The sequence below is a fragment of the Poromitra crassiceps genome, assembly GCF_964638095.1.
Source record: "Poromitra crassiceps genome assembly, chromosome: 3".
NCBI lineage: Eukaryota > Metazoa > Chordata > Actinopteri > Beryciformes > Melamphaidae > Poromitra > Poromitra crassiceps.
The window spans coordinates 43,157,987-43,185,047 of record NC_139625.1 but is presented as its reverse complement, the minus strand read 5'-3'; the positions used below and the strand labels follow the sequence as shown (position 1 = coordinate 43,185,047).

Here is a 27,061-nt window from a genome sequence, read left to right as displayed (position 1 = left end):
CCAGCCTCTGTTTCCTCATCTTCCTCCTCTCCTCTTCCTCACCAGTCTCCATGCATCAGTCTGTCCCTGTGGATGCTTCAGTCACAAGCACTTACTGTTTAACAGTGTCTCACCTCCAGCTCTCCACAGAACACACATGCACGGACGCACACACCCACACACAGGCTCTACAGCTGTACTTACAGTACAGACCAAGGTTAGGGGTTTGAATGCAATGGCGCCACCCGTACTACAAACCACTGCAACCATGACTTTCCCCTTACATTCCACCTTAGAGGCATACTATGCCACATAAAAAAAAAAAAAAAATATATAGACTCATAAAAAGAATCTCTCTCAATCATCACTTATGACCACTAGAAGTGTGTGGCGGCATGTTTATCTGCAGAGACACTGCCCTCTACCTGTATTTTCTTATTATTTTGGTAGTCGAGGGACTTTTCTGGGCTGTAACCTTTTGGGCAGTGGGTGTGTAGCCCCCAGCCAATAACAGGTGTGGTCAGGACTCTATAAAAAAGTACTGTAGCAACCACCTAGTAACTGCAGTCAGGAAGGGGGGGGGGGACTTCAAAATCAGAATCAGAATCAGCTTGATTAGCCAAGTACAATGCAGATGCCAAGAACAAATGCAATGAAGAGGTCTGTGATGTACAGAGCAATGGCTGTATGGAACTCCTTACAGTACCTCCTGCAATCTCTAGGATTAAAGGAAAATATAAATTTAAAAAGATATAAATAAAATCATATAAATAAGAATTGAGGGTTTGGTTGAATATACTATATGTGAAAGCTAACTAGGCAATATGGATTTTTGTTTTATTTTTTTTATGTTTTATTGTATTACACTGTATTGCACTGCACTGCACTGTATTGTATTGTATTGTATTGTATTGTAGTGTATTGATTTTGTGTGGACCCCATTAAGAGTAGCCATTGCCTGTGGCAATGGCTAATGGGGATCCTAATAAACTCAACTCAACTGTATGTACACATATAAAGTACAATTAATTTGACTCCGGTTTGCTTTGCTCTCAAAGTACTCACATACAAAAAATAAATCAATTACAAGTTAAAACAGGCAAGGCAAAAGGGTACTGTTACGTTCCGGCTAATCACATTCATGCTCGTATCTTCTGTGTCTTGGGGTTAAACTCGTATCTTCTGTGTCTTGGGGTTAAACTCGTATCTTGTGTGTCTTGGGGTTAAACTGGCATAATGGTTCGTAACATGAGAAAGAGAACAATGAATAGCTGTGAACAAGAGGTGGTTAGCCTACCTGGCTAGCTGACGTGCTCTGGCCCAGGTGATGATTTAGCTTACTTCGGATAGCTCACGCTGGTGGTGTGGATAGTGGCCAGTGCCGATGCACTATCCCGTTCAGGCGGACACGAGACAAAAACTCAGGACGAAAACCCACGAGTAACATCGCACAAAATAAAAAGAAAAAGGGGAGCGCCGAAGATGCGGCCCCAACTTTCTCTTCTGTATGGTCATCTGACAAGAGAGCGAACACTGCCTCCGGGGTCACTGAAATACACTACTGTGTCACGTCACTCCCCACAGCTAACACACAACTCATTCTCCCAATGAAGCCAAAGAGAAATATATGAAAGAAATATGGAAATAATATCTATCACATTATAGCGAGAGGGCTGAACTGTAACAGTACCTTTAGAGTCTAAATGTACTGTAATGTATGTCTAAATTTTAGACGGCTTTAGCTCAGGAGGTAGAGCGGGTCGGCCAATGACGCAAGGGTTGGCGGTTCGATGCCCGCTCCCTCCCAGCTGCTGTCGTTGTGTCCTTGGGCAAGACACTTAACCCTCCTTGCTCCCGATGGTGTGTAGGCACCCTGCGTGGCAGCCTGCCGCCACTCGGTGTATGAATGGGTGAATGTAGACTACCTACTGATTGTAAAGCGCTTTGGATAAAAGCGCTATATAAATGCAGGCCATTTACCATTTACCATTTAGACATTAGCAAAAGTTTACAGTAACTACTACAGTAGGCTATATACTGTACAATACACTTCTGGTGTTGTTGAGCCAGGGAGGAGGGGCCAAGTTTGAATGCTGTGTTTACAAACAGCATCCATCAATTCCTGCTTTAGTATGCCTTTAACTTGCAGTAAAATATTTAAACAAAATATGCCATCTTTCAGGGCTGCACCATTACATCACACTGGGGAAAAAATCTAGATGACTTGTTCTTCATGTTCTACACATTTCCATGTAATTCAGCCTGACATGTTTGGCATATTTGGAAACAAGTTGGGATCTTGAGTAGAATATAAAGTCCCCCTCCATTCAAAAATTTGTTTTTCTTCTTGTTCCTTCAGTTGGATGTTTGAGCTTCACTGTGCACAATGATGTCTGTGCAGAATCTGACACTGGAAGGCTGTTTCCACAATTGTCTGCTGAAAGTGGAGTTTCTCTGTGCTCACTGAAAATCCAATTTTAGGGGGCGGGCCTACGAGCATTAGGGGTGTCAAAAATAATCGATTATAAGATGCATCGCGATGCGGACGTGCACGATTCTGCATCGATTAACAAATATCAAAAATCGATTATTAAAAAAAAATATATATATATATATATATAATCAAATAAAATAGAATGTAAGTACATGCAGTTGTTTATTTTAATTATGGATCATAATACAATGCAATTCCAAATGCACTTTTATTTTAAAAGTAGCCACACAGTGAGAAAAAAGAAAGTGAGAAAAAATAAATCATGTATTGCGGAAAAAGTGATGCATCGATTTAAGATGCATCGCGATGCATCGTGATGCATCGTTTAATTGAATCGAATCGAATCGTTGACAGATTAATCGTAATCGAATCGAATCGTGAGGCCAGTGAAGATTCACAGCCCTAACGAGCATATACAAGTGTGATGTGGAAACTTGAAGCCTCCAGTGCACATACACTGAGAATGATCTTTACAGCGAAGTAGGACACATCTTGCGTACAGCAGGAAAACTTTCCAAATGAAAGCATATTTATAAATTCTGGAATTTTCATTTAGGGAAGGGGAGCAGATGGATTTTAACAAGATAATTGAACTTTTTGTGTGGAAAAGCCATATCAGACACAAACTATTATTCAAAGTAGAGTATTTATAATCGTAAAACATGTCGGGAGGGGATCTTTAAATAAACTTCTATGGATTTGCATAAAGCTTGGCCGTGTGTCATGTAAGTAAACTGCAAGCCTCTTGCTGCACACACCCACGTACCTAAGATGGCGATGACCTCTTCGTCCTGGATGACCTCCAGTGACCCCGACACCACAAAGCAGAGTGTGTCGACGCTCTCGCCGGCGTGGAAGATGAGGTCGCCCGGGGCGCAGTGCGTGGTCTGGAACTCCACGGCCAGGGAGCGCAGGCAGCCATCACTCGCCAACCGGAACGCCGGGTGCTCATTAAACACCTGGGGCAGAGAGAGCAGGAAGGATCGTTAGGAGACACAGTTTACATCCTTTACCCTCTATCAGTGCTTAATATCAGCAACCTACTGGAAAAAGCAAATGTCTTTGATTTTGAAATATGTTGTGTAGTAGAGCATCAACACATCTTTACTTGCACAAGCATGTTTTCCGCTTTACACTTCCCTATTATCCATACCAAGTGGTCAAAACCACAAGTGAATTTTGAAGCCAATAAGGAAGTGGCTGAAAGCTGCAGTTCCTCTAACTTCTGCTAGAGTCCAACTCCAAAAACACTCCAAATCTGCCCCAATCCATTCAATGCTATGCTCAACTTCTCACTCAACAAATAAAGTAAATCATTTTTTTTTGGTCTCAGTAGCTAATTTGACTTCTTCTAATGTGTGTCCATATGGTGATTTTCAAAATAGTTGCATCATTAACAATTCAACTAAATTCAATTAAATTCAACATGACGGCACCCCGATTTTTTGCTTGAAAACAGCCCTTCAGAAACCTGTGGGTGACATCACACTCACAACTTTTTTTTACTTTTTTTACTTTTTTTTTTTACAGTCACACATAGGGTTAGGGTCAAATCAACTCTCAATAACTGTCAAACTAGATGAATGATGAATAGTTTGACAGTTATTGAGTTGATTTTAGTTAATGAGTTATTAATTTGAGTTAGTGTGGACCAGTGATGTCACTGGTCCACACTTTAACACTCAATAACTGTCAAATTAAATGACAGACTTCAAAACCGTTTAGTTTTCTGATATACTACTGATGTTCTAATGATACAAAGCTGGTTGAACATGGGCGGAGTGTTCCTTTAAACCAGGGGTGCCCAATACGTCGATCGCGATCGACCGGTCGATCGCGAAGGTAGTGTGGTCGATCGCATGGCATTGAGGGGAGGAAAAAAAAAAAAAAAAAAAAATTTTTTTTTACTGTTTTTCCACTGTTTCCACTGTTTTTCCACTGTTTCCACTGTTTTTCCACTGTTTTTCCACTCTTTCCACTGTTTTTCCACTGTTCCACTGTTTTCCACTGTATACTCAGTGTATATATATATAAATAAATATGTTTGGTAGATCACTTTGACTTGGTCATTTTAAAAGTAGCTCCCAAGCTGAAAAAGTGTGGGCACCCCTGCTTTAAACCCTTGGCTTTGCGGGGTCCTATAGCTTGGCTATAGCACCGCAGGTAGCCTATCAGTCCAGAAGTAGTATGGAATGTTTAATGCAGTTTATTTTGAATGTATTGTTGAGAGAGCTGAAGTTTCAATTGATTTTGTATGGACAGCACTCTACACACACACAAACACGAACTTGAAGCAGCAATTGGACCTTATTCATTTAGTCGGAATTATGTCATTTTCTGAATATGGGCAAAAAACGGAATATTGTGTACATGTAAACGTAGTTGTCCTCAGTGAAAATGTATTGATGCGCACGTTTCTCATAGGATGATTACGTCAATTATAAACGTCATGCAGCTCCTTATTTTCTGTGGAGCAGTGCTAGTGGTCAAAAAAGGTGGGTAGCCTAAATTATAAATTTCTGATTCTGAGGCTGGTAGCGGCACATTGTGTGCCTCCCTCCCCTACCAAACGCCACACAAACACAAATTTGCATCTCTCCCAGCATGCATTGGGGCTTAATAAATTTTGACAAGAAAAAGCAATCAAATCAGCCTAAGTAAGTGGTAGATAGAAATAATATTTATGTTAACACAACATGCAATTCTAGAACATTTCAATATTGGACAAAAAAACCCATAAAAATCAAAACACAACCCTATGTGAAACGTACATGTAATCAAGGTCGTATATATACCCCTCGCAAATCCAACGTGTTATAGTAAAGTTGGAAGTTTGACAACCGTAACACAGTTGTACTGTGATGTCCCCTCCAACAAGACTTTAGCTTACTGAATTATCTGACATTATATGGGAAAGGAGCCTGTCGGTTGTACAACTCTGCTCAGTTAATAGCAGACATCAGCTGATTCAATTTAAAGTTGCTCACCGTCTCCACTACTCTAAGCAGAAATTACACAAGATTTATCCTACTATCTCACGCCTGTGTGAAAGATGTCAAGTGTCGGAGGGCACACTGTCTCATGCCTTCTGGTTCTGCCCTTCACTGATGGGATTCTGGGCCAGAATATTTGACTGGTACTCTAAGGCCTACGGGGTGGCCCTTCAGCCGGAGGCAGAACTCGCCATCTTCGGCTGCTCAGAGTCCTCTCTGAACTTTCCTACAGCTGTGCAACAATCTCTGACACTGGGGACAACTGTTGCCAAAAAACAAATTCTGAAGGAATGGAAATCCACCCTCTTTCCGATTGTGGTTGACGGACATGACCTCTGTTATACGCATGGAGAGACTTAGGTTCCTGAGAACCAATAGACTTAGAAAGTTTGTGACTATCTGGGACCCGTTTTTGGTCTACCTCAACGAGGCTAGGGGTGACGGGTGACTCGCCCGGCTGGCTTCCCATAGACCCCTTGAGTGAAATCCCAAGTATATCGTTTACAAGAACATAAGCACCTTAGGTAGCTGGCGGCACCACTTTGTAATGTTGATTATATTGTTTTGTTTTTTCTTTCTTTCCTCTGTGTCTGAGCCTGTTTGTCTGTTTTGTCTTGTTTGTGTTCTATAAAAATTTAAAATATGAAAATAAAATATAAAAAATAAAAAATAAACAAGACTATAGCTTACTTGACGTCACTTTTTCAATAAAAACACATTTATGCCATGACTTTACATAATGTATTTATGTCGCATAATTTAGCCTGTGCTGTGATGTGCAGGAGCAGCAGGTAGCCTACAAGTTATAAAACTAAGCCTGCCCTGAACGAGCCGAGCGGGGGGGCTTGTTCACTATTGTGAAAGTTATGTGTTTACAACATATAAAGATCATGGAAGTGGATGGTATCAGGAATGTCACCGATAGTTAACGTTCTATATTGTACAGGGAGACCATCAGCCCTGCTGAACAGATCTGCATTTGCCTGTAGGTTGAATCGTTTTATTCATTGACATGGCATCAGAGTAAACAACAAGACCATTTTGTGGTAGCCTACAGTACGTTATTCACAAGACAATACAACAAACAATACAATACAATAATTCTTAAATCCAATTGACATCAGATTAATCACTCATATACTGTAGGCTACTAACAGCAAATATGGTTTATTGACGTCTAAACACTATAAACTGTTACCCTCTGCCTCAGACTGATGGACTATGTGTTTTTGCACCTCCTGGTGAGTGAAAACAGAACTGGACTTCCACGGTGTAAAAAAAGATTGGTCCCAACTTGGATGACTGTGGCTGAGTTTCCCAACAAAGAAGCTTCTTAAGAGTTAAGAGTTAAGAAGCTTCTTAAGGAGTTAAGAAGGCTCCAAAGAAGTGTTTCCCAAATGCCTTCTTAACAGAAGAGAGAGAAAAATAAAAAAAAAGGCTCTTAAGAAGCATCTTAACTGGAGCTGTCCACCATCTCGATGTGAGAGGTCCTCTGCGGCCCACTTGATGGCACTCTGAGCTCACCAGTGGGCCACGACCCAGTGGTTGAGAAACACTGTTGTAGAATAACCTAATCGTGGTCATGTTAAACAAGAACTTCTTCTATTAAACATTATTTATTTCAGATATGGACTGCAGTTCAAATTGCTTTATATACACAGCATACAACAAAATTGCGAGAAACACTACAGAATTTAAGCGACCTTGGGTTCTGTGAAAGGTGCTATATAAATCCACAAGATTCTTACTATAAAAGGAATCCATTCTGATTAGAGGAATATAGCCTATGGTAAAACATTTAAAACACAAGTAACCATACATACAGGGGAGATTTTCAAGTGTTCCCCAATTTTAAACACTAAAGGGTGCATGAAAGAAAGGAAAAAGGGAAAAACACAAGAGCAACAGTGGACACAAGTATCTAATTTTGCCTGACGCGGCTGGATCTGCCAGTGTTTCGTCATTAAGAAGGTGTTAAGAATGCCCCAGACCCTTCTTACAAAACCTTCTTAACGAAAAATCATCTTAGCGCTAAGAAGCTTTTGGGAAACGCAGCCTTCTTAACGGAAGATAATTTTAGGCTAAGAAGCAATCGGGAAACGCGTTGGCTTCGTTGGCTTCTTACGGGAGCCTTAAGAAGGGTCAAAGAAGCTTCTTAGCGCTAAGAAGCTTTTGGGAAATGCATGAAAGATCATCTTAGGCTAAGAAGCAATTGGGAAACGCGTTTGCTTCTTAAGGGGGCCTTAAGAAGGGTTAAAGAAGCTTCTTAGCGCTAAGAAGCTTTTGAGAAACCCAGCGTCTGTAGCTATTATTTATTTTTAGTAGTTGCACATTATGAATGTAGCTACCATAATGATCCACTACTTGCTTTTGGTAAGAAAACACCCTGCCACGAGAAGACAACCTTACTCCTGACTCCTGACTCCTGACTTACTCCTCTTTTTGCTCTTTCCGACCAAGAGCACTTGAATGTTGTCATGTCGTAATTACCACTGCACAAGTGGTAAGTACGAGCTTCCTAGGAGCACGTGAATACAGCATGACATGGGGAAAGCAGCAGCTGCAAAACTGTAAAAAAATAAATAAATCTGGGTGTCACTTCAAGTTTGACTTTATGAGACAATTTTTCCAACTCTGGGCCTGAGCTCGCTCGTGAACACAAGCAGACATGTCACATGACCTTGGGCCACACATCACAGAAGTAAAACCAGGAAGAAAACCCCCTTCAAAATGCTTCATACGCTGGTGGTGAGCAGCTTACGTTCAAATGAATGGGCGGCCATTTTTCCATTCAGCCTCCAGTTATATAGACCCTCTATAGAGTAAGTACTCAGTCAAATTTTAGTGACTTTTCAATTTCTGACATTGGAGAAGGATGTTACTGTACACAGATCAATGATTCACAACAAAAGATGCCCTTTCTCATTGCCAGGTCAGCATTATCAAGCTGCCAAAGTTTTGGGCACCAACCTGCCAACCCACAGCTCACTCAACCGGTCAGGGGAGAAGCCGAACAGTCATTTTTTACATGCATTTGTTAAGGCTTTTGTGTCTGCCCAAACTTATACCACCATCACCTTCCATTCTCCTTTCTGTTATTTTAACCTCTTAACCTGCACTGTAACATGTTAAGCACAGTCCAGAAGCAATTCACTTTCACTGTCCTTCTTATGCATGAAACCAATGTTATGTCTGTGTGTGAACAGGAAGTCACACATACGTACCTTCCTGTTGAGGTGGACGCAGATGTCCGCCCGCATGTCCTTAGGACAGATGGACAAGACCTGGAGGACAGAAAGACATGTGGATCAGACTTATAATATTTATATATTATATTTTATTATCAGTCATTATGAAAGTTCCTCCAATTGGCATCACACTTGCATGATGACCATAGATTTCCCAAACACATCCTCCTGAGGTTGGTGCACTGAACAGTGAAGCAGCATTGTAGCAAAGCTTAAAACGATTAAGATATGATTGGAGCAAAAGAACTGACCACTTATGACGGGGGAATTTGTAGTTGTAGAAAATAGTAAATTTCTCTCCCGCAAACACAACACAACAGTTACACCTTCTCAAATTCTTCATTGCAGCTGCACAAATCCTATTCTATGAATCACAAATTAAAAAAGTCACACTCACATTTTTGCTACAGTTGTTGCACAACATTGGCAGATCTGCAAATCAGTATGTGAATCCAATGAGAGTTGCACACCTGTAGAATATCTTCTCAAAAATACTTTTTCTTCCTTTTCTTGGATATTTTTCTAGCACAAACACAAGCCAATAACTAAACCTGCTTGAATCTGCCGCTACGAGTCTTAAATGCTGTTTTTTCCCTCACAAATGGTAAGTCCTACACGCTCTGAGTTTTACACCACATATCTCAGTGAAATGGAGGGGGGGGGGGGGGATGGGGGCGAGGTCTGGGAAAAGTCAATGGGATTTTAGAATGGGGATTTCACTTAAATGCATAAAATAAGGTATGTGGTTAACAAAAGTGTATGGGAGCAGTAATTTGGACTCGGCAGGATAATCTTCACAAACGTGAATGACTTTTGAAATGTAAATGTGTTTTTTTTCCGACGTGATTTTTAGAAAACATTTCAAAAGGCATAAAAGTGATTCACGTTCGTGAAGATTATCCTACTGAACCCACAAGCCGGATTGGGGGTATGTTTCCTGGTCGCTGCACTAGCGCCTCCTCTGGTCGGTCGGGGCGCCAGGTCAGGGTGGAAGTGAACCGGTGGGAATAGCGTGATCCTCCCATGTGCTACTTCCTGCCGGTGAAGCTCCCCCTACAGCTGAAAAGAAGCGGCTAGCAACTGCGCATGTGTCGGAGGAAGCATGGTGCTAGTCTCGGCTCTCCCCAGATCAGCAGAGGGTAGAGTAGCGACCGAGGCAGCATGCAGGGGGGGAAATTGGCCAAGTGCAATTAGGGAGAAAATGGGGGGGGGGGAATCAGAAGAAGAAAAGTACGATAAACTCATAAAATATGGGATCACCTGGTAGAGCACGTACCACAAAGGCTTAGTGCTTCGCACGGCCGACCAGGGTTCGAATCCGACCCATGGCCCTTTGCCGCATGTCATCCCCTCTTTCTCTCCCCACCTTTCCTGTCTGCCTACTGTCCTATCAAATAAAGGCAAAATGTAAAAAAAGAAGCTCATAAAATATGTTGCATTGAGTGTGTTTACACACACAATAATCAGATAACTAAGAATAATCACGTATTTAAGCAATATCACACGAGAGGGAGTGCGGTTGTTGGCTAATATCGGCACTGCTGTGATTCGGTCGTAGGCACGAGGCCGCAGGCCGAGTGCCGAAGATAATCACAGCAGTGCCGATATTAGACAACAACAGCATGACTTCGAGTGTGATATTGCTTTTATACAACAGTTCTATTAAACAAAGCTGATTAAAAAAATGACAAAAAGCTGAGAAAATATATGATTTCTCTATTTATTCCTCCGCCAACAAAAATAGTTCCCTCAGCTTTCTGCTTTGCTGAAAATGTAGCCTAATCAGCCTAATTAACTGCAGGCTGTCTACTTTACTACTGTCTACTCTACAGCTGTGAAGCATTTTGTTGATTAGGGCAGCTGTGAAGCGGAGTGATCTACACACAGTGAAGCGCCAGTGCATTATCATGAAATAACGGCACTCGTAGGATCCCTCTTGTCCAATCAAATTGCTCGGCCGGAACTACCTGTTGTATAAGTAAGGGATAATGTATAGTGAGCCGGTGATTGCTGGGGAAATAATGACCGACAGGTGAATGATTGAGCCCGACGCGCAGAGGAGGGCTTAATGATTCACATGAAGGTCATTATTTACCCAGTAATCACCGGCTCACTATACATTATCCCGCTTAGAACACGGCCTACAACTAAATCATTCAATAATCTGACAAAAATAATTATTCAAATAGATTTTTGAATAGCATTTTCAACGACAAAGCGGTTTCATTCGTAATTGGCACACAAGACACCACAGCTGCAACTGGTTGGCCTAATTAGTTCTGCGTCTCTGTCTGCTGACAAAAGGCTCTTATCAATTGATTAATCCAGGTGTGCCTAATCATTGTCGTGAGTGTTGACACAGCTGGATTAATCAGTATAACCAGCAGCAGAGCAGCGGTCGGTTGTCGAGAAATAATGACCGGTGAATCTTGTTGATTGACCAATCAGAATCGAGTATTCAAGAGAGCCGTGTTCTAATTAAGCAATATCACACGAGAGGGAGTGCATTGTTGGCTAATATTGGCACTGCTGTGATTCGGTCGCAGGCACGAGGCCGCAGGCCGAGTGCCGTAGATAATCACAGCAGTGCCAATATTAGACAACAATGCACGACCTCGAGTGTGATATTGCTTTTATACAACAGTTCTATTAAACAAAGCTGATTAAAAAAATGACAAAAAGCTGAGAAAATAGATGATTTCTGTATTTATTCCTCCGCCAACAAAAATAGTCCCCTCAGCTTTCTGCTTTGCTGAAAATGTAGCCTAATCAGCCTAATTAACTGCAGGCTGTCTACTTTACTACTGTCTACTCTAGAGCTGTGAAGCGTTTTGTTGATTAGGGCAGCTGTGAAGCGGAGTGATCTACACACAGTGAAGCGCCAGTGCATTATCGTGAAATATAGGCACTTGTAGGATCCCTCTTGTCCAATCAAATTGCTCGGCCGGAACTACCTGTTGTATAATGGACATTGAATGCAATGAATAAAACGGATGATTCAGCAGGAAGCTAGGTGTGTTTATCGGATTTCTCATCCTCCGATAATGACCTTTATCTGATAAAGGATATTGGTTTATGCTGTTTACATGACCACTTGAATAATCTGGTAATTCTCGGAATACGAAAATACACACAGGGGGCAGCGTCGCTACACATAAACAATTTTTTTTGATGATTGTTGCATACTTTAAGTAAAGGATTTGAGTAATTTTTCCACCACTCCCATCAGAGGGCTTGGAACTGGAGGTTTTGCAGGTTATGTGTAATATTGTGGATATAGGCAGAGATGGGGACTTGGATTTGAGAATTGGACTTGAGTGACACGTAAGTCACACACACAGTGACCTGAGACTTGACTTGAGACTTGTCTTCAAAGACTTGAGACTTGTACTCGGACTTGAGATTTGGGACTTGTGAACAATCCTTATTTTTGTGTGCATTAATACAGTATTAAGGAAATGTCTACTAATAATAATTCCAACAAATCAATGCTGATGCTGTATGCTAATGATAATAGATAGAGTGAGGATGATACAGGACATGCTTTGAATTCCTTAGTTTTAGCCATGCAGTGTTCTAAGCAGACCGGATGGCATCCAGTAGATGATAGAACACTCATCCGTAAGAGACTTGACTTGGACTTGTGACCAAAGACTTAAGACTTGACTTGGACTCTAGTTCAAAGACTTGAGACTTGGCATGGACTTGCCAAAAATTACTTGTGAGGATCTCTGGATTTAGGACAGTGATTCTCAACCTTTTTCATATCAAGATCCTCTAATTTAGTCGACAGTGAAGTGGACCCACGTACCCATTTGATGAGATCTTGTCTCTCAGAGCCAATTTTTTTTTTTCTAGTTAGATATGATTTTGTCCAGAATGCAGAGACTGTCTGTATAGGTGTTAGGTAGAGAGAGATAACAGATAAACGATGATCAAAATAATCACTCTTCTACATTCTGTAATTGGGTTAACTTCTAGTAAATGAAAGAATGCTGAAGTTTAACAATATATCAATTTACTGGGAACCCTCTGGAACCCCCTCAAGGACCCCTGACAGTGTCCGGACCCCACGTTGAGAACCTCTGATGTAGGAATTCTAACTTATTCTACTGCTGCACTCATTATGAGTCCCTCCGGGTATGAGCGTCTGCCAAACTGCCTCAAATGTAAAGTGTAATCGGTTTGTCTAACTCATTAACACAAATTATAAAACCATGCAGGGTAATTAACCGCATCATTTTGGTAAAACTGTGAGGAAAGCAAAACATTCTGCCCTCCTCCACCATCCTGCCCTGTTAAATATAAACAAATCGACCGTGGGGGAGAGAATAAATTATCGAAACGATTCTGAAACTTCAAAACCAAGTTTTCAGAAATCATCTTAAGTTAAGGGTATTTGTACTGAGAGCACTGCGATTCTTTTGGGAGCCCGTGCTGTTTTTTTATGTGTGTATTAACATAAACAGATGACGGTGTACAGGGTAATGGCTCCAAAGTGACAACAAATATCCACCAATTGGCCCCGGCTCTGACGGCGAGGTAAATATACTGAGGGTGCCACACAAGTCGCCCTGTGTCTCTGCAAGAGAGAGTGTATCATTATCTCAACCAAAAACTTGGGAAATGGGAGAGAGAGGGAGAGGGGGAGAGAGAGAGAGACAGACAGGGGGAGAGGGAGAGACAGAGACAGACAGGGGCAGAGGGAGAGAGACAGACAGGGGGAGAGGGAGAGAGACAAGACAGCCAGGGGGAGAGGGAGAGAGGGAGACAGAGGGAGAGAGAGAGATAGAGACAGACAGGGGGAGAGGGAGAGAGACAGACAGACAGGGGAAGAGGGAGATAGAGAGACAGACAGGGGGCAGTGGGCAGGGTGGACAGGGAACAAAACGCTCATCTTTCACACTGGAGAGCCATCTTCGATCCCAGTGTGTCCAAAGTCTACAGTACATTTCAATAGCAATATTTAACGTTTCAAGCTTAACCAAGTTGTTTTACTTGCCTAAACACAACCAAAGTTGTTTTATTTGTATCTATTTTAACATTTTTAAATTAACGTTCAAATGAACCAACGTTTGGTTTCAGATTTACGTTGACATTTGCAGAAACATGAAAAGCATTACCATGTAACAATTTTACAGTGTCACCATCTAGCTGTGAAACTATGAAATAGACTTCCTGAAATGAATAGAAGAAATGTTATTCATTCTTGGAATGAAAAACTTTATTGGTCTTTGAAAAACATTTGCTCTGAATACACATCAAATAACTAAAACCTGGTAAAAGACTGGTTCAATCTTTTTTATGATAATAATAATAATAATAATACTAATACTACTACTACTACTAATAATAATAATAATAACAGTGTGAAAGTCAATGGGATGTTTGTATGAGGATTTTGGTTAAATGCTTGAAATAAGGTATGTGGTTAACAAAAGTTTAGGCAACAGCAAAGTTTGTGTTCAGCAAGATAATCTTAATGAGGACCACCTTTGTGATTTTCGAAGCGTAAATGCATGTTTTTTAACATAATTATCAGAAATCGCTTTAAAAGTCATAAAAGTGGTCCTCATTTGTGAAGATTATTTTGCTGAATACAAACTTCGCGGTTTCATAAACTTTTGTTAACCACAGACCTTATTTCAAGCATTTAACTTAAATTCCCCTACAAAAATCCTATTGACCTTTACACATAAGAACCAGGAGGTGCAGGGACTTCTGCTGTCTACTTGAGCTTACACAACTCAGCACTGTCTCCAGTAGAACCATCAAGACAAAATCCAACATAGAGAGGCTGGGTGAATGTGGTCTGGACTCTGTGGAGGAGAGTCATGTAATTACAGTGGATGCTGCAGCTATAGAAGAACAGAAGACCTGCACTGTGATCCAGGAACACTCCTACTCTGGAGTCCAGAGGGACTGCGATGGGACTTTTGATATTGTTATGTATGAATTTATAACTCCTGTTGTAACAGTCTATTGCCCAAGACTGGTCATTGTTTCCAAATTTACAATCAAACAAGGTTCCTGTTCTGCTATTCTTATATGTGACTGCTATCACAGCTCCATACCCACGCCACTCCACCTCCCAGTAACAAAGTCCAGTCAGACCCTTCTCTACTCAGGACCTGGAAACTTCTATTAATGAATCTCGCTGGGTGCCAGGGGTAGTGGAGTTTTTCTCTCCAACATTCTGCTTTTCTGCTCCCCTCATATAAATACAGACGTTCATGTGCTGTGTCTGGATCCAGTGTGATTTGACGTGAATAGTGTAAGAATGTGGCTCTGCTCCTGCGTTCGCTTAGTTGTGGCGGTAAAACATCCACATCAGTCACTGTCAATGATTTCTCAGGCCATTCCTCTGTGAGAATGTCCTGTAGTTTATCTTTGGCTTTTGACACAGCCGCGGTCACATCCTCAAAGTAGTGCAGAGGATGGGTATTGGTGCTGGGTGAGACTGTAGATTGACTGAGACATGACAGCGAGGGGTAATTGTGTAGACAATGGATGTGATCTTCTGTGTGTGAGAGTTGCTCCAGCTCGAGTGTCTTTCCTCCTCAACTCAGAGATCTCCTGCTTCAGCTTCTCCTGAAGTTCTTTGGCGCAACTCACTTCCTCTTTCTGCTGGGATCTGATCTTCTGCTTCACCTCAGAGCTTCTCTTCTCAATGAGATGGACCAGCTGAGTGAAGATCTTCTCGCTGGCCTCCACTGCTTTATCAGCAGAATGATTTGTAGCCTCCATCTTCTGTTGAAGCACCTTCACGTCTTTCTTTCTGTCCTGGATTCTCTTCTGGATTTTTTGACGACCCCCCCGAGCTCCTTCTGCCTCTCAGTCCATTCTGCTGCAGCTGAGACCATGTTGTGGTCTTTATGTTGACAGAGCAGAGATAACAGATACACTGCTGATCAGTACAGCAGAACATCTTCATCACCTCGTCGTGAAGCAGGCAGATGTTCTCCTGAAGCTTCACAGTGATTTCCACCAGCTTGTGTTTCTTTAATGGAGCTGCGTCATAGTGCGGCTGGAGGTGCTGCTCACCAGACACATCGGCCAGACACACCAGACAGGACTTGAGGGTTTTCAGCTTTCTCCCAGTGCAGACATCACAGGCCACATCTTCAGGTCCGGCATTTAGAGCTGCAATGATTAGTCGATAGACAAAAAATTAATTGCCAAATACTTTTTTTTATAATTGATTAAGCGTTTAGACTCATATTTAAGAAACAAAACAAATTATCTCGTTCCAGTTTCTTAAATAATGGGAATATTTTCTTGTTTCTTTAGTCTTCTATGACAGTAAACTGATATCTTTGGGTTGAGGACCGTTAAGACAAAAGAAGATATTTTAGGACATCATCTTCTCACCATTTTGTGACATTTTATAGACCAAACTACTAATTGATTGGTCGAGAAACTAATCAAGAGATTAATCGATAATCAAAATAATCATTTGTTCAGCCCTACCAGCATAGCAGCGATCAAGAGGCGCAGTTTGGAGTCCAGTCTTCTTCAGTTCTTCCACCACCTCTGCTAACATGGTGTTTTTCACCAGGACAGGCCTTGGTGTGAAGGTCTGCCTGCACTGGGGGCAGCTGTGGATTTTCTTCTGATCCTTTTCATCCCAGAAGCTTTTAATACAGCTCATGCAGTAGCTGTGCCCACAGGGAATAGTCACCGGATCCTTCAGTAGATCCAGACAGATCGAACAGCAGAGTTTTGCTCCGTCCAGCTGAATTCCTTGCTGTGCCATTTCACTTCTCAGTAATAGTGTGTCAGATAGTTTCACTTTCTATCAACAGAAAAAAAGTGCTCCGATCCAAACCATGTGTTCATGTTAATGTACTGATCTGCAGTGAATCGGCTTGTCAGCTCTTTATGTTTATGTTGTTTACACCCATCTTTAAACTGGTAGATCTGTGGAAGGGGAGGGAACAGGACAAATCTGGACCAAGTGGAACAGGCTGTGTTTGAGATCAGGAAGAAGAGGGAGGGGTTAACAGGCTAGTATGTATTGTTCCAGGAAGAGGAGCGGTTTTAAAGAAGCTGTGTGTCTTTAGCTCTCGTTTAAAAGTGAAGGTCATCATTTTACATCAAAAATTTAGGATCTCTCTCTCTCACACGTTATTCCCCCCTCACTTTTTAAAGTGCAACTTTTAAAATAAACGTCCAAAACAAGTGGTCTTGTGGAACACTGAACAGTAAAACTCTCTCTCTCTCTCTCTCTCTCTCTCTCTCTCTCTCTCTCTCTCTGTGCATGTGTGTGTGTGTGTGTGTGTGTGTGTGTGTGTGTGTGTGTGTGTGTGTGTGTGTGTGTGTGTGTGTGTGTGTGTGTGTGAGAGAGAGAGAGAGAGAGCATGGACAGGGCATGGATTCCCCTCAACCTCTGTGTTTCATGAATTCCATTCCCCACTCCCATTCACAGAGATCGTCATTGTCACTCCTCCGACATCTTCTCCTGGCTGGGGGATCTTCAAACTCCACTGCTGCTACAATTGCCAATAATCTGGCTTTCATGTTTACAGTGCGAACAATCAACAACAACAAACAGGACCACAATGCATTGTGCTGGCAAGATCTCCTCACCTGTGCTTATGTCACGCGCCCAGCAGTCCTATAAGGAACTAGTTAGTGGTTAATATGTGTGCCTTAATATAAAGTGTTCTAAACAGATCTAAGATGTGTTAATGTGGAAGGCAGCATTGTAATGTGAAACAGATCTAAGCTGTGTTAATGTAGAAGGCAGCATTGTAATGTAGAACAGATCTAAGCTGTGTTCATGTGGAAGGCAGCATTGTAATGTAGAACAGATCTAAGCTGTGTTCATGTGAAAGGCAGCATTGTAATGTGAAACAGATCTAAGCTGTGTTCATGTGGAAGGCAGCATTGTAATGTAGAACAGATCTAAGGTGTGTTCATGTGGAAGGCAGCATTGTAATGTGAAACAGATCTAAGCTGTGTTAATGTAGAAGGCAGCATTGTAATGTAGAACAGATCTAAGCTGTGTTCATGTGGAAGGCAGCATTGTAATGTAGAACAGATCTAAGCTGTGTTCATGTGGAAGGCAGCATTGTAATGTAGAACAGATCTAAGCTGTGTTCATGTGAAAGGCAGCATTGCAATGTGAAACAGATCTAAGCTGTGTTCATGTGGAAGGCAGCATTGTAATGTAGAACAGATCTAAGGTGTGTTCATGTGGAAGGCAGCATTGTAATGTAGAACAGATCTAAGCTGTGTTCATGTGGAAGGCAGCATTGTAATGTAGAACAGATCTAAGCTGTGTTAATGTAGAAGGCAGCATTGTAATGTGAAACAGATCTAAGCTGTGTTCATGTGGAAGGCAGCATTGTAATGTGAAACAGATCTAAGCTGTGTTAATGTGGAAGGCAGCATTGTAATGTGAAACAGATCTAAGCTGTGTTCATGTGGAAGGCAGCATTGTAATGTGAAACAGATCTAAGGTGTGTTCATGTGGAAGGCAGCATTGTAATGTGAAACAGATCTAAGCTGTGTTAATGTAGAAGGCAGCATTGTAATGTAGAACAGATCTAAGCTGTGTTAATGTGGAAGACAGCATTGTAATGTGAAACAGATCTAAGGTGTGTTAATGTGAAAGGCAGCATTCTTTAGGGTAACTTAGTGCATGCTTATTCCCTAGCTGAAATACGCACACTTGAGGAACCACGTCAGGAAGACCATGTGTACAGTCAGGTGCGTATAAGGTATTATATATTACAACAAACCACGTGAGGAAGACTGTGTACAGTCAGGTGGGTATAAGCCAGGTATTATTATCATGCTCGTCTCTGTGCTCATTCTCCTTGTTATGTTCTGTTTTGCTCTTGTGACAGCCTGTCTTGTTCACTGAGCTTAATAACTGTCAATTAGATTAGATTGCTCTGTGGCTACAGTCACACTGCAGCTGGCAGGGTCCCAAGTCATTCATTTTCACTCATTTGTGACATGTACGTACAGTAGATCTTACATTTTCTAATCAGTTTGAACAGCAAACATCTGTAGCAAGTCACATTTTTAAGTGCTGCAGCTGCTTCTATAAGTAAGTAACGGAACGGAACGGAACGGAACGGAATGGAAAGTACGGAACAGAACGGAACGAAACGGAACGTACGGAACAGAACGGAACGGAATGGAACGGAACATAACATCACATCACATAACGTAAGTAACGGGATTTGAGCAGTGCAATACAAGAAGAAGGTCCTGTGTTCTGGACCCGTGCTCATTGCTATGGAATCTAACATGGAGCAACGGCAGAGTTGGCATTTAGAGAGCATCTAAAGTCCTGAAAGGTGATATTTTCCTATGGTGTGTGCACAAGTTATTTATCTTACAGTACAAGAGAAATAACCTGTGTGCACAAGATAAGAGAATATCACCTTTCGGGACTTTAGGGGCTCCGTATTTACTCATAACTGTTCTTGGCAATACACCAGGCAAAACTGTACCAACAGAATGACAAATGCACTTTGAGGGAATGTCTTGAAAATTCTATACTGCTATACTGTAGTTGTAATAATAATAGTAATATTATACTGTTGTATTTGGGTTGGATCCAGGTCGAATCACATTCCACCACAAAAGAACCGCTCCAGAGTTTGTTTGAGACCGGACAGAGACCACCTCCTCTAAAGGGTCTTGGTGCGGTTGTTTTGGGGAGTGTGATTACCAAGTGGGGAAATGAACCATAGTCTGATTTCCAGACTGAAAGTGCAGGTGTTACATTTCCTTCAAGCTGTGAATTGAATCTGAGTTGTCGACAATGAAGGTGACCCCATGGGCCATCCACCACTTGACCAAAACACCTTGACTTTCCTAGTAAAACCCTTATAAACAGTTTTACTTTTTCAAAACAAGCAATTCAGCTATATGAAATGAAATTCCTTACAGTAGGTCTTATGCTGAACCCAGAAGAGGGCTTGACTTTGGCACTTTCTGTGACACTACCTCGTGTTTCATCCCAGTTTTAAAAAAAAGACCACCGACCCCCGGGGACCCCTCACCCATGCTCGATGCCTAATCCTAACCCTAAAGGCCTAAACATGGTCGTCCGTCCGCCTCGAATTGGAGCCGTCTCGCCGTCTGGCGGCGCCAGCGAGCCCTACATGCTCGGACGCCACTACGCCCTCCCTCCCTCCCTCCTGTGGAAGCTCCGTGTGAAAATGGCGGAGATTGTGTGCCAGGCAGTCTGAATGAAATTGAATGTAACGTTCCCAATTCTATGTATTCAATTCTAAAAAACGACCCTCAACATTTGGGAAGGCTAAGCGACACAACTAGTTCGTTATAATCTAACATCATGCTTTGAAAGGCAACTTTACGACGAAGAGCCAAGGCAACGGCCAATCACAACTCTCCTGCAGCTGTCGTCACGCACGTATCGTCGCCGTGAAGTCACATTTTCGAGCAGCCCCCGTCAGCCGACGGCGGCCCCTCCCCGTAGGACGGCGCTCCACCCGCCGTCACACGGGGAGGGCGGGGCGAGGCTCTGACGGACGACCATGTTTAGGCCTTTAACCTAACCTCTCCCACCCCCTAACGCTAAACCTAACCTCTCTCACCCCCCACGCCTAAACCTAACCCCTTACCCTAACCCTAAACCTAACCTCTCCCACCCCCAACACCTAAACCTAACCCCTTACCCTTACCCTAAACCTAACCTCTCCCACCCCCCATGCCTAAACCTAACCTCTCCCACCCCCCACGTCTAAACCTAACCCCATACCCCAACCCTAAACCTAACCTCTCCCATCACCCACGCCTAACCCTAAACCTAACCTCTCCCACCCCCCACGCCTAAACCTAACCCCTTACCCTAAACCTAACCCCTCCCACCCCTCTCAAAACTCCCACCACTGTAAAAACTACCATTCAAAACAAATTCTAAGAGACTGTGTTGCGTGTTTATATTCATGTCCTTCAAGCAACCGTTTTGGAAATCTCTTTTTTTTCCCCCTGTCGGGGGTGAGAGTCCACAACATTTCTGGAGATAAGAGTCAATTGAGCATGAACGCCTCTTTTCATTTTACATACAGTAGGCATTTAGCCGGCACTCTTATGCTAACTGAAAAACACATGGATTTAATTGGATAAACAGGTTGAGTGGCAGGGATTGAACCAATTACTTTGTGCAACGCGTCTCACCTTCTCGGTGTCGATGCCTTTGGACATGGACCAGGTGGAGACGATGTAGTCCATGACGCGCTCACTCAGCCCCTTGGGGACCTGGTAGAGCTTCAGGAAGTCACGCACGTTATTGAGCATCTCGTGGTAGCGGTTGGTGTTGGCGTACATCTGCTGGAAGATGGTGGTGACGTTTCCGAAGATGGTGGCATACAGCAGAGCTGGAGGAGAGAGCGGAGAATAGAAGAAAGTAGAATATCCTTACATACTGTACACACACAATCTCAATGTGATATGTGAATCAGTGGTCTTTGTCCCTTGCTGTTAACAGTGTGTTTCTATTCTATTCCTGATTTTCAACCAAATTTGTGTCATTACAATGTCAGTAGTTGGATTAGATAAGCAGCCTTTACCTCCCCTCACTCAACCCTCCTGGCTGATCTCCCTTATCTTTCACATATTTAGTACACCGCTCTGACGCGTTTTACGTCACGACCGCGTCAGAGCGGTGTACCACACTTGCGGAAGATGTGCAGCTTTAAACTACAACTCTTGTGTGGGTGTGCCGCCATGGTCCCGCATCTAGAGGTCCTCCACGCCCCTTCACAGCTCCAGAACCAAAATACTAGGCAGCCATCTTTTTCCACCGCATAGCCTAGGCTATATATGGCCAGATATTAGCTACTGTGAAACAACAATGTATAGCCACCCCATTATGTAACTTTTTCATGTCAATCCCTGAAGCATACTTTATTTGCACTCCTACAGCAACGTTTATCTTGGGTGATGTTGGCACTGTCATGCTGGAAGGTCTTGTGGATCTCCTTCAGGTGGACTGGTCTTTGGTCTCTCGTCCAGCAGCAGCAGATGTCATCGACGTCATCACCATCATCGAAGTCTTTATCCACGTTATCGATGATTATTTATAAAAAATCTCATTGTGTAAATATTCTGTGAAAGCATAAATTGTTAGAGAAGGAAACCTCTCTTTGCATTTTATTTTGGTTGGTGTTTTAATAAAAGTACTTGTGCTCACATGTGGCTTTGATTTACCATTACAAATTTAGCCCAATTTGTAGAAAATGCAGATTTGAACAGGTCTAATGGCAAATATGGAATATCACCCAAGGAAATACCACGGTTTAATGCCAACAGATAAACCATACAGATTTGTTTAATTGTCAACACAAAAAAGGGAGCAGAGACATGGTTTTCAAGTATAACACAATGTACAACTTTTATTCAAAGACAGGATTGAAAAATATAGTTCACTTGCATTCACCTCAGACAAGACTGGACACTACGTTAAAGTCTGAAATGTACCTAGATTTGCTAGCTAGAATAATTTACATTTCAGCTTGTCACCTGATGTCAGTACAGTACTAGGAGTGCATTAACGTTAATATTTATATTATCGTTAGGTCAAGCACACCTTAAAGTCCCTGGAAACCAAAATCCACAAAAACGTTCTAACTATGTTATTTAGGATCTTATGTTACTAATTATATGCCTCCGAAATTATTATGCATTACTTTCAACCCAAAGCCTTAAAATCGACACTTTTCTACAAGATTCTACAAGATACTTCCTCATTGAAGAGAGCAGCGCGTGAGGTGCTAAAATGTAGGAGCTTATGACGTCATAAGCTCTATATAACCTTTGTACACGCGTGCAATCCGCACCCACCTATGGCAAGTCTGTTCTTTGCCCCCAGTGACAGCGCTCCCTCGCTGTCCGTCTCCCTGTGCCTGTGTGTGAGATTAGCAAGGTGTCGGTTTCAAGCCATGTGCTCCTCTCTCTCTCTCTCTCTCTCTCTCTCTCTCTCTCTCTCTCTCTCTCTCTCTCTCTCTCTCTCTCTCTCTCTCTCTCTCTCTCGGACTAGAGAGAGAGAGAGAGAGAGAGAGAGAGAGAGAGAGAGAGAGAGAGAGAGAATGGACAGAGATCTCTTCCTCTCAGAGCCACGGAGCAACCAGGGGAGCAACGCGCGAACACACACACACACACACACACACACACACACACACACACACACACACACACACACACACACACACACACACACACACACACACACACACACACACACACACACACGGTGTGTGCACTCATCTCTCTTTCTCTCTCTCTCCGTTTCCCTCCCCCCTCTCTCTCGCGCTCTCCGAGACAGAAATTTCCCTGCTGTAGATGGGACACGCCCACACATTCCGCGGGAGATAATACACTCTAAAAAATAATCGATTTTCATGCGTTTTGCCACACCTGTCAAACCTAAATTTATATGCTTTGCGACGTTCATCATCGTTCAAATTTGGCTGGTGGCTTATTAACATAGGGTCCTGTGATGTGATGAACTCAAAATGCTAAATAATAATAAAATATTTTTGGTTTCCAGGGACTTTAATGTTATGAGTGCGGCCGTTTGTCCATGATCAAGTCTAGCATTTCGGTATATTCAGTGTGTGTGGAAAGGATAGTTAGACAATAGGCTAGCATTATTAGCACAGATGGCTATGAGAATTTTTTTTTACAGTCCAATGGTCAAATGTTAGCAGTGACCACTTTTCATTCACTCACCGAAAAAAGCAGAAACCACCCTTCTTTGAGGTACGGTTAATACAGCCAACTGCATCGCAAGAAGGCATATTTACTGTCCAATATTGACTAAAAGCCACAACGCCACAAACGCCAATATAACAACACAATAGCCTAACATTAGCAGATATTATACAGTCCATGGTTAGCAGACACCGCAAACAGCCCCCTTGAAACAAGCTGAGCCAGTCTCGTTCTGGAGGAACCCAGCTGAATTCACGTTGGATTATGATATCAAGCGTTGATCCATTTTTATTTTACTCCTTAGCAGTGTGGATCGTACAGGTATAGTCCTCCTCTTTGAAATGGCGACTGAAAAAACCAAGATCAAAGCGAGCTTGGTAATGTAGCCGTTCTGTAGCTATGCTATTGTTAGCTATCCAAGCAAAATGCCTTCTTCTTCTACTATTGTTTTATGGCGATGCCTTCTTCTTCTTCTTCTTCTTTGAGTTTTATGGCGGTTGGCAAACATATATATGTGCATTACCACCACCTACTGGAGTTTGATATCAGCCAAATGCCTGAGGGGTGGGCGTGGACTTAGAAAACCACGAGCCCAGTGCATTGTGGGAAGTGGAGGATTTCTGCACCCCGCAAACAGTTTTGGCCTGGTTCGGGCCTTCGTCAGTGTCAAGACGGTGACGAAGGCCCGAACCAGGCCGAAACTGTTTGTCTTTATGTCTGAATAAATGTCCACCACGGGAGCTATCTAAAAAATTGTGTTGCGAGCCCTTTTTTTTCGTTCATAGATATACATAAACAATAAACATTAACTAAGGGTTAGTTAATGCTTATTAAGCATTATTAAGCATTAAAGCCCCAATCAGTAACTTTTTCACCTTAATATAACAGCTTTTTAATGATTGAAGATGGTACATGTACATGTAACAGGGAGAATGTCACCTCTATTGGTCACACGCCGCCCTGCGCCCTCCAAAGTCCTCTCCTGGGACTAAGCACTTTTGTGCCTGCGTCCCGGAGGCATGATGCGCGCATGCGCTGTAAAGTGGAAGTGTTGTGTTAATGAAAACAAGGAAGTAACTCGGTGCGTATTTGCAATGAAAATTACGTTTCACGTAACTATGGATTATTATTTCATCACGTGGTGAGTACCCAATGTCACAACATGTACATAGAGATTTCTGACGCTGTGTTTTGTTGACTTTGAACGGCGATATTCAAAGTCGGTCCTTTGTGGGTGAGCTGTTTGCTCACAAAACAACACAGGTGGGTAAATAAATACGCCTTCATTTGACTTGACTCAGAATAGATATTTGACCATTGAATTTGTGCTGCACATAAAGAGACCCATAGGAGCAGAAAAAAGACCCAGTCGATGTTCTATTCCATCATTACAAAGGCCTGAATCAGACGGCCATTCATTACAGGAATTACACAGCAGTTTCCCCAAACACCCCTTACTAATATCTGCTCACTAATATCTGCTCACTAATGTCTGCTTACTAATATCTGCTCACTAATGTCTGCTTACTAATATCTGCTTACTAATATCTGCTCACTAATGTCTGCTTACTAATATCTGCTCACTAATGTCTGCTTACTAATATCTGCTTACTAATGTCTGCTCACTAATGTATGCTTACTAATGTCTGCTCACTAATGTCTGCTTACTAATGTCTGCTTACTAATATCTGCTTACTAATATCTGCTCACTAATGTCTGCTCACTAAAGTCTGCTTACTAATATCTGCTCACTAATGTCTGCTTACTAATGTCTGCTCACTAATGTCTGCTCACTAATATCTGCTCACTAAAGTCTGCTTACTAATATCTGCTTACTAATATCTGCTCACTAATGTCTGCTTACTAATATCTGCTCACTAATGTCTGCTCACTAATGTCTGCTCACTAATGTCTGCTTACTAATATCTGCTCACTAATGTCTGCTCACTAATGTCTGCTTACTAATGTCTGCTCACTAATGTCTGCTTACTAATATCTGCTCACTAATGTCTGCTTACTAATGTCTGCTTACTAATATCTGCTCACTAATGTCTACTTACTAATGTCTGCTCACTAATGTCTGCTCACTAATATCTGCTCACTAATGTATGCTTACTAATGTCTGCTTACTAATATCTGCTCACTAATGTCTGCTCACTAATGTCTGCTTACTAATGTCTGCTCACTAATGTCTGCTTACTAATATCTGCTCACTAATGTATGCTTACTAATGTCTGATTACTAATATCTGCTCACTAATGTCTACTTACTAATATCTGCTCACTAATGTCTGCTCACTAATGTCTGATTACTAATATCGGCTCACTAATGTCTGCTTACTAATATCTGCTCACTAATGTCTGCTTACTAATATCTGCTCACTAATGTCTGCTCACTAATGTCTGCTTACTAATATCTGCTCACTAATGTATGCTTACTAATATCTGCTCACTAATGTCTGCTTACTAATATCTGCTCACTAATATCTGCTCACTAATGTCTGCTTACCAATGTCTGCTTACTAATATCTGCTCACTAATGTCTGCTTACTAATGTCTGCTTACTAATATCTGCTCACTAATGTATGCTTACTAATGTCTGCTTACTAACTGCTTACTAATATCTGCTCACTATTGTCTGCTTACTAATGTTTGTTGTGATGCTTTTAAATGTCCATTTTATTCTCTTCTTTTCTTTTCTTTTCCTGTCAACTATTTTATGTGAAGCACTTTGAATTGCCTCTGTGTATGAAATGTGCTATACAAATAAACTTGACTTGACTTGACTAATGTCTGCTTACTAATATCTGCTCACTAATGTCTGCTCACTAATGTCTGCTTACTAATATCTGCTCACTAATATCTGCTCACTAATGTCTGCTTACTAATGTCTGCTTACTAATATCTGCTCACTGTCTGCTCACTAATGTCTGCTTACTAATATCTGCTCACTAATGTCTGCTTACTAATGTCTGCTTACTAATGTCTGCTTACTAATGTCTGCTTACTAATATCTGCTCACTAATGTCTGCTCACTAATGTCTGCTTACTAATATCTGCTCACTAATGTCTGCTTACTAATGTCTGCTTACTAATGTCTGCTTACTAATGTCTGCTTACTAATATCTGCTTACTAATATCTGCTTACTAATGTATGCTTACTAATGTCTGCTTACTAATGTCTGCTTACTACTGTCGTTTGTGTTATTTTATAGTTTTGATGTTGTTACTACCTCACCACACTATAATTGGATAGGAATAGCACAGCAGGCTATGCGTCGAAATGAGCGATGAGGAGGAGGATGGGAAGGAGGACAAGGACGAGACACGGTAGGCTAGAAAGGAGCACATGCAGCGCAGCACAAAGTTACAGAAGCTACAAACAAACATTAAATAACATTACTTTTATCGAGAAATAAATGGTGCAAAGCACATACTGTTATAGAAAAGTAAATTTTCTGTGCAATTCTCTGACCGCCAGCGTGCTACACGCGTACGACCCAGGTATAACACTAGAACAACCGCAACGTGGACTTATGCCTCCGCCATTAGTTTATTCTTGAGTCCAAATCGCCATTTGAGGCAAATTGGAAGAAATTCTGTCAAGGTGCTCCTGTGATGTTGCGTTACAGAGCTTGGAAATTGGGT

The 27,061-nt window shown here is 42.0% G+C and overlaps 1 protein-coding gene and 1 pseudogene across 3 annotated transcripts in view; both read right to left on the bottom strand.

The window, feature by feature from the left end:
* Positions 1-27,061, bottom strand: part of kcnh5b (potassium voltage-gated channel, subfamily H (eag-related), member 5b) — a gene marked incomplete at both ends in the record, with an annotated part of 453,140 nt that overhangs the window by 163,841 nt on the left and 262,238 nt on the right. For both annotated transcript variants that reach the window (XM_083633600.1, XM_083633601.1), the window contains 3 exons: positions 3,240-3,432; positions 8,691-8,750; positions 20,880-21,079. In XM_083633600.1, coding sequence (XP_083489726.1) covers positions 3,240-3,432; positions 8,691-8,750; positions 20,880-21,079 — 453 coding nt within the window. The remainder of the gene's footprint in view (positions 1-3,239; positions 3,433-8,690; positions 8,751-20,879; positions 21,080-27,061) is intronic.
* LOC310774207 (E3 ubiquitin-protein ligase RNF135-like) lies at positions 14,288-16,470 on the bottom strand (annotated as a pseudogene). The gene is made up of 4 exons (XR_014554027.1): positions 16,185-16,470; positions 15,691-15,857; positions 15,053-15,299; positions 14,288-14,814 (listed from the first exon to the last, which is right to left on the bottom strand). The product of XR_014554027.1 is annotated as an E3 ubiquitin-protein ligase RNF135-like (transcript).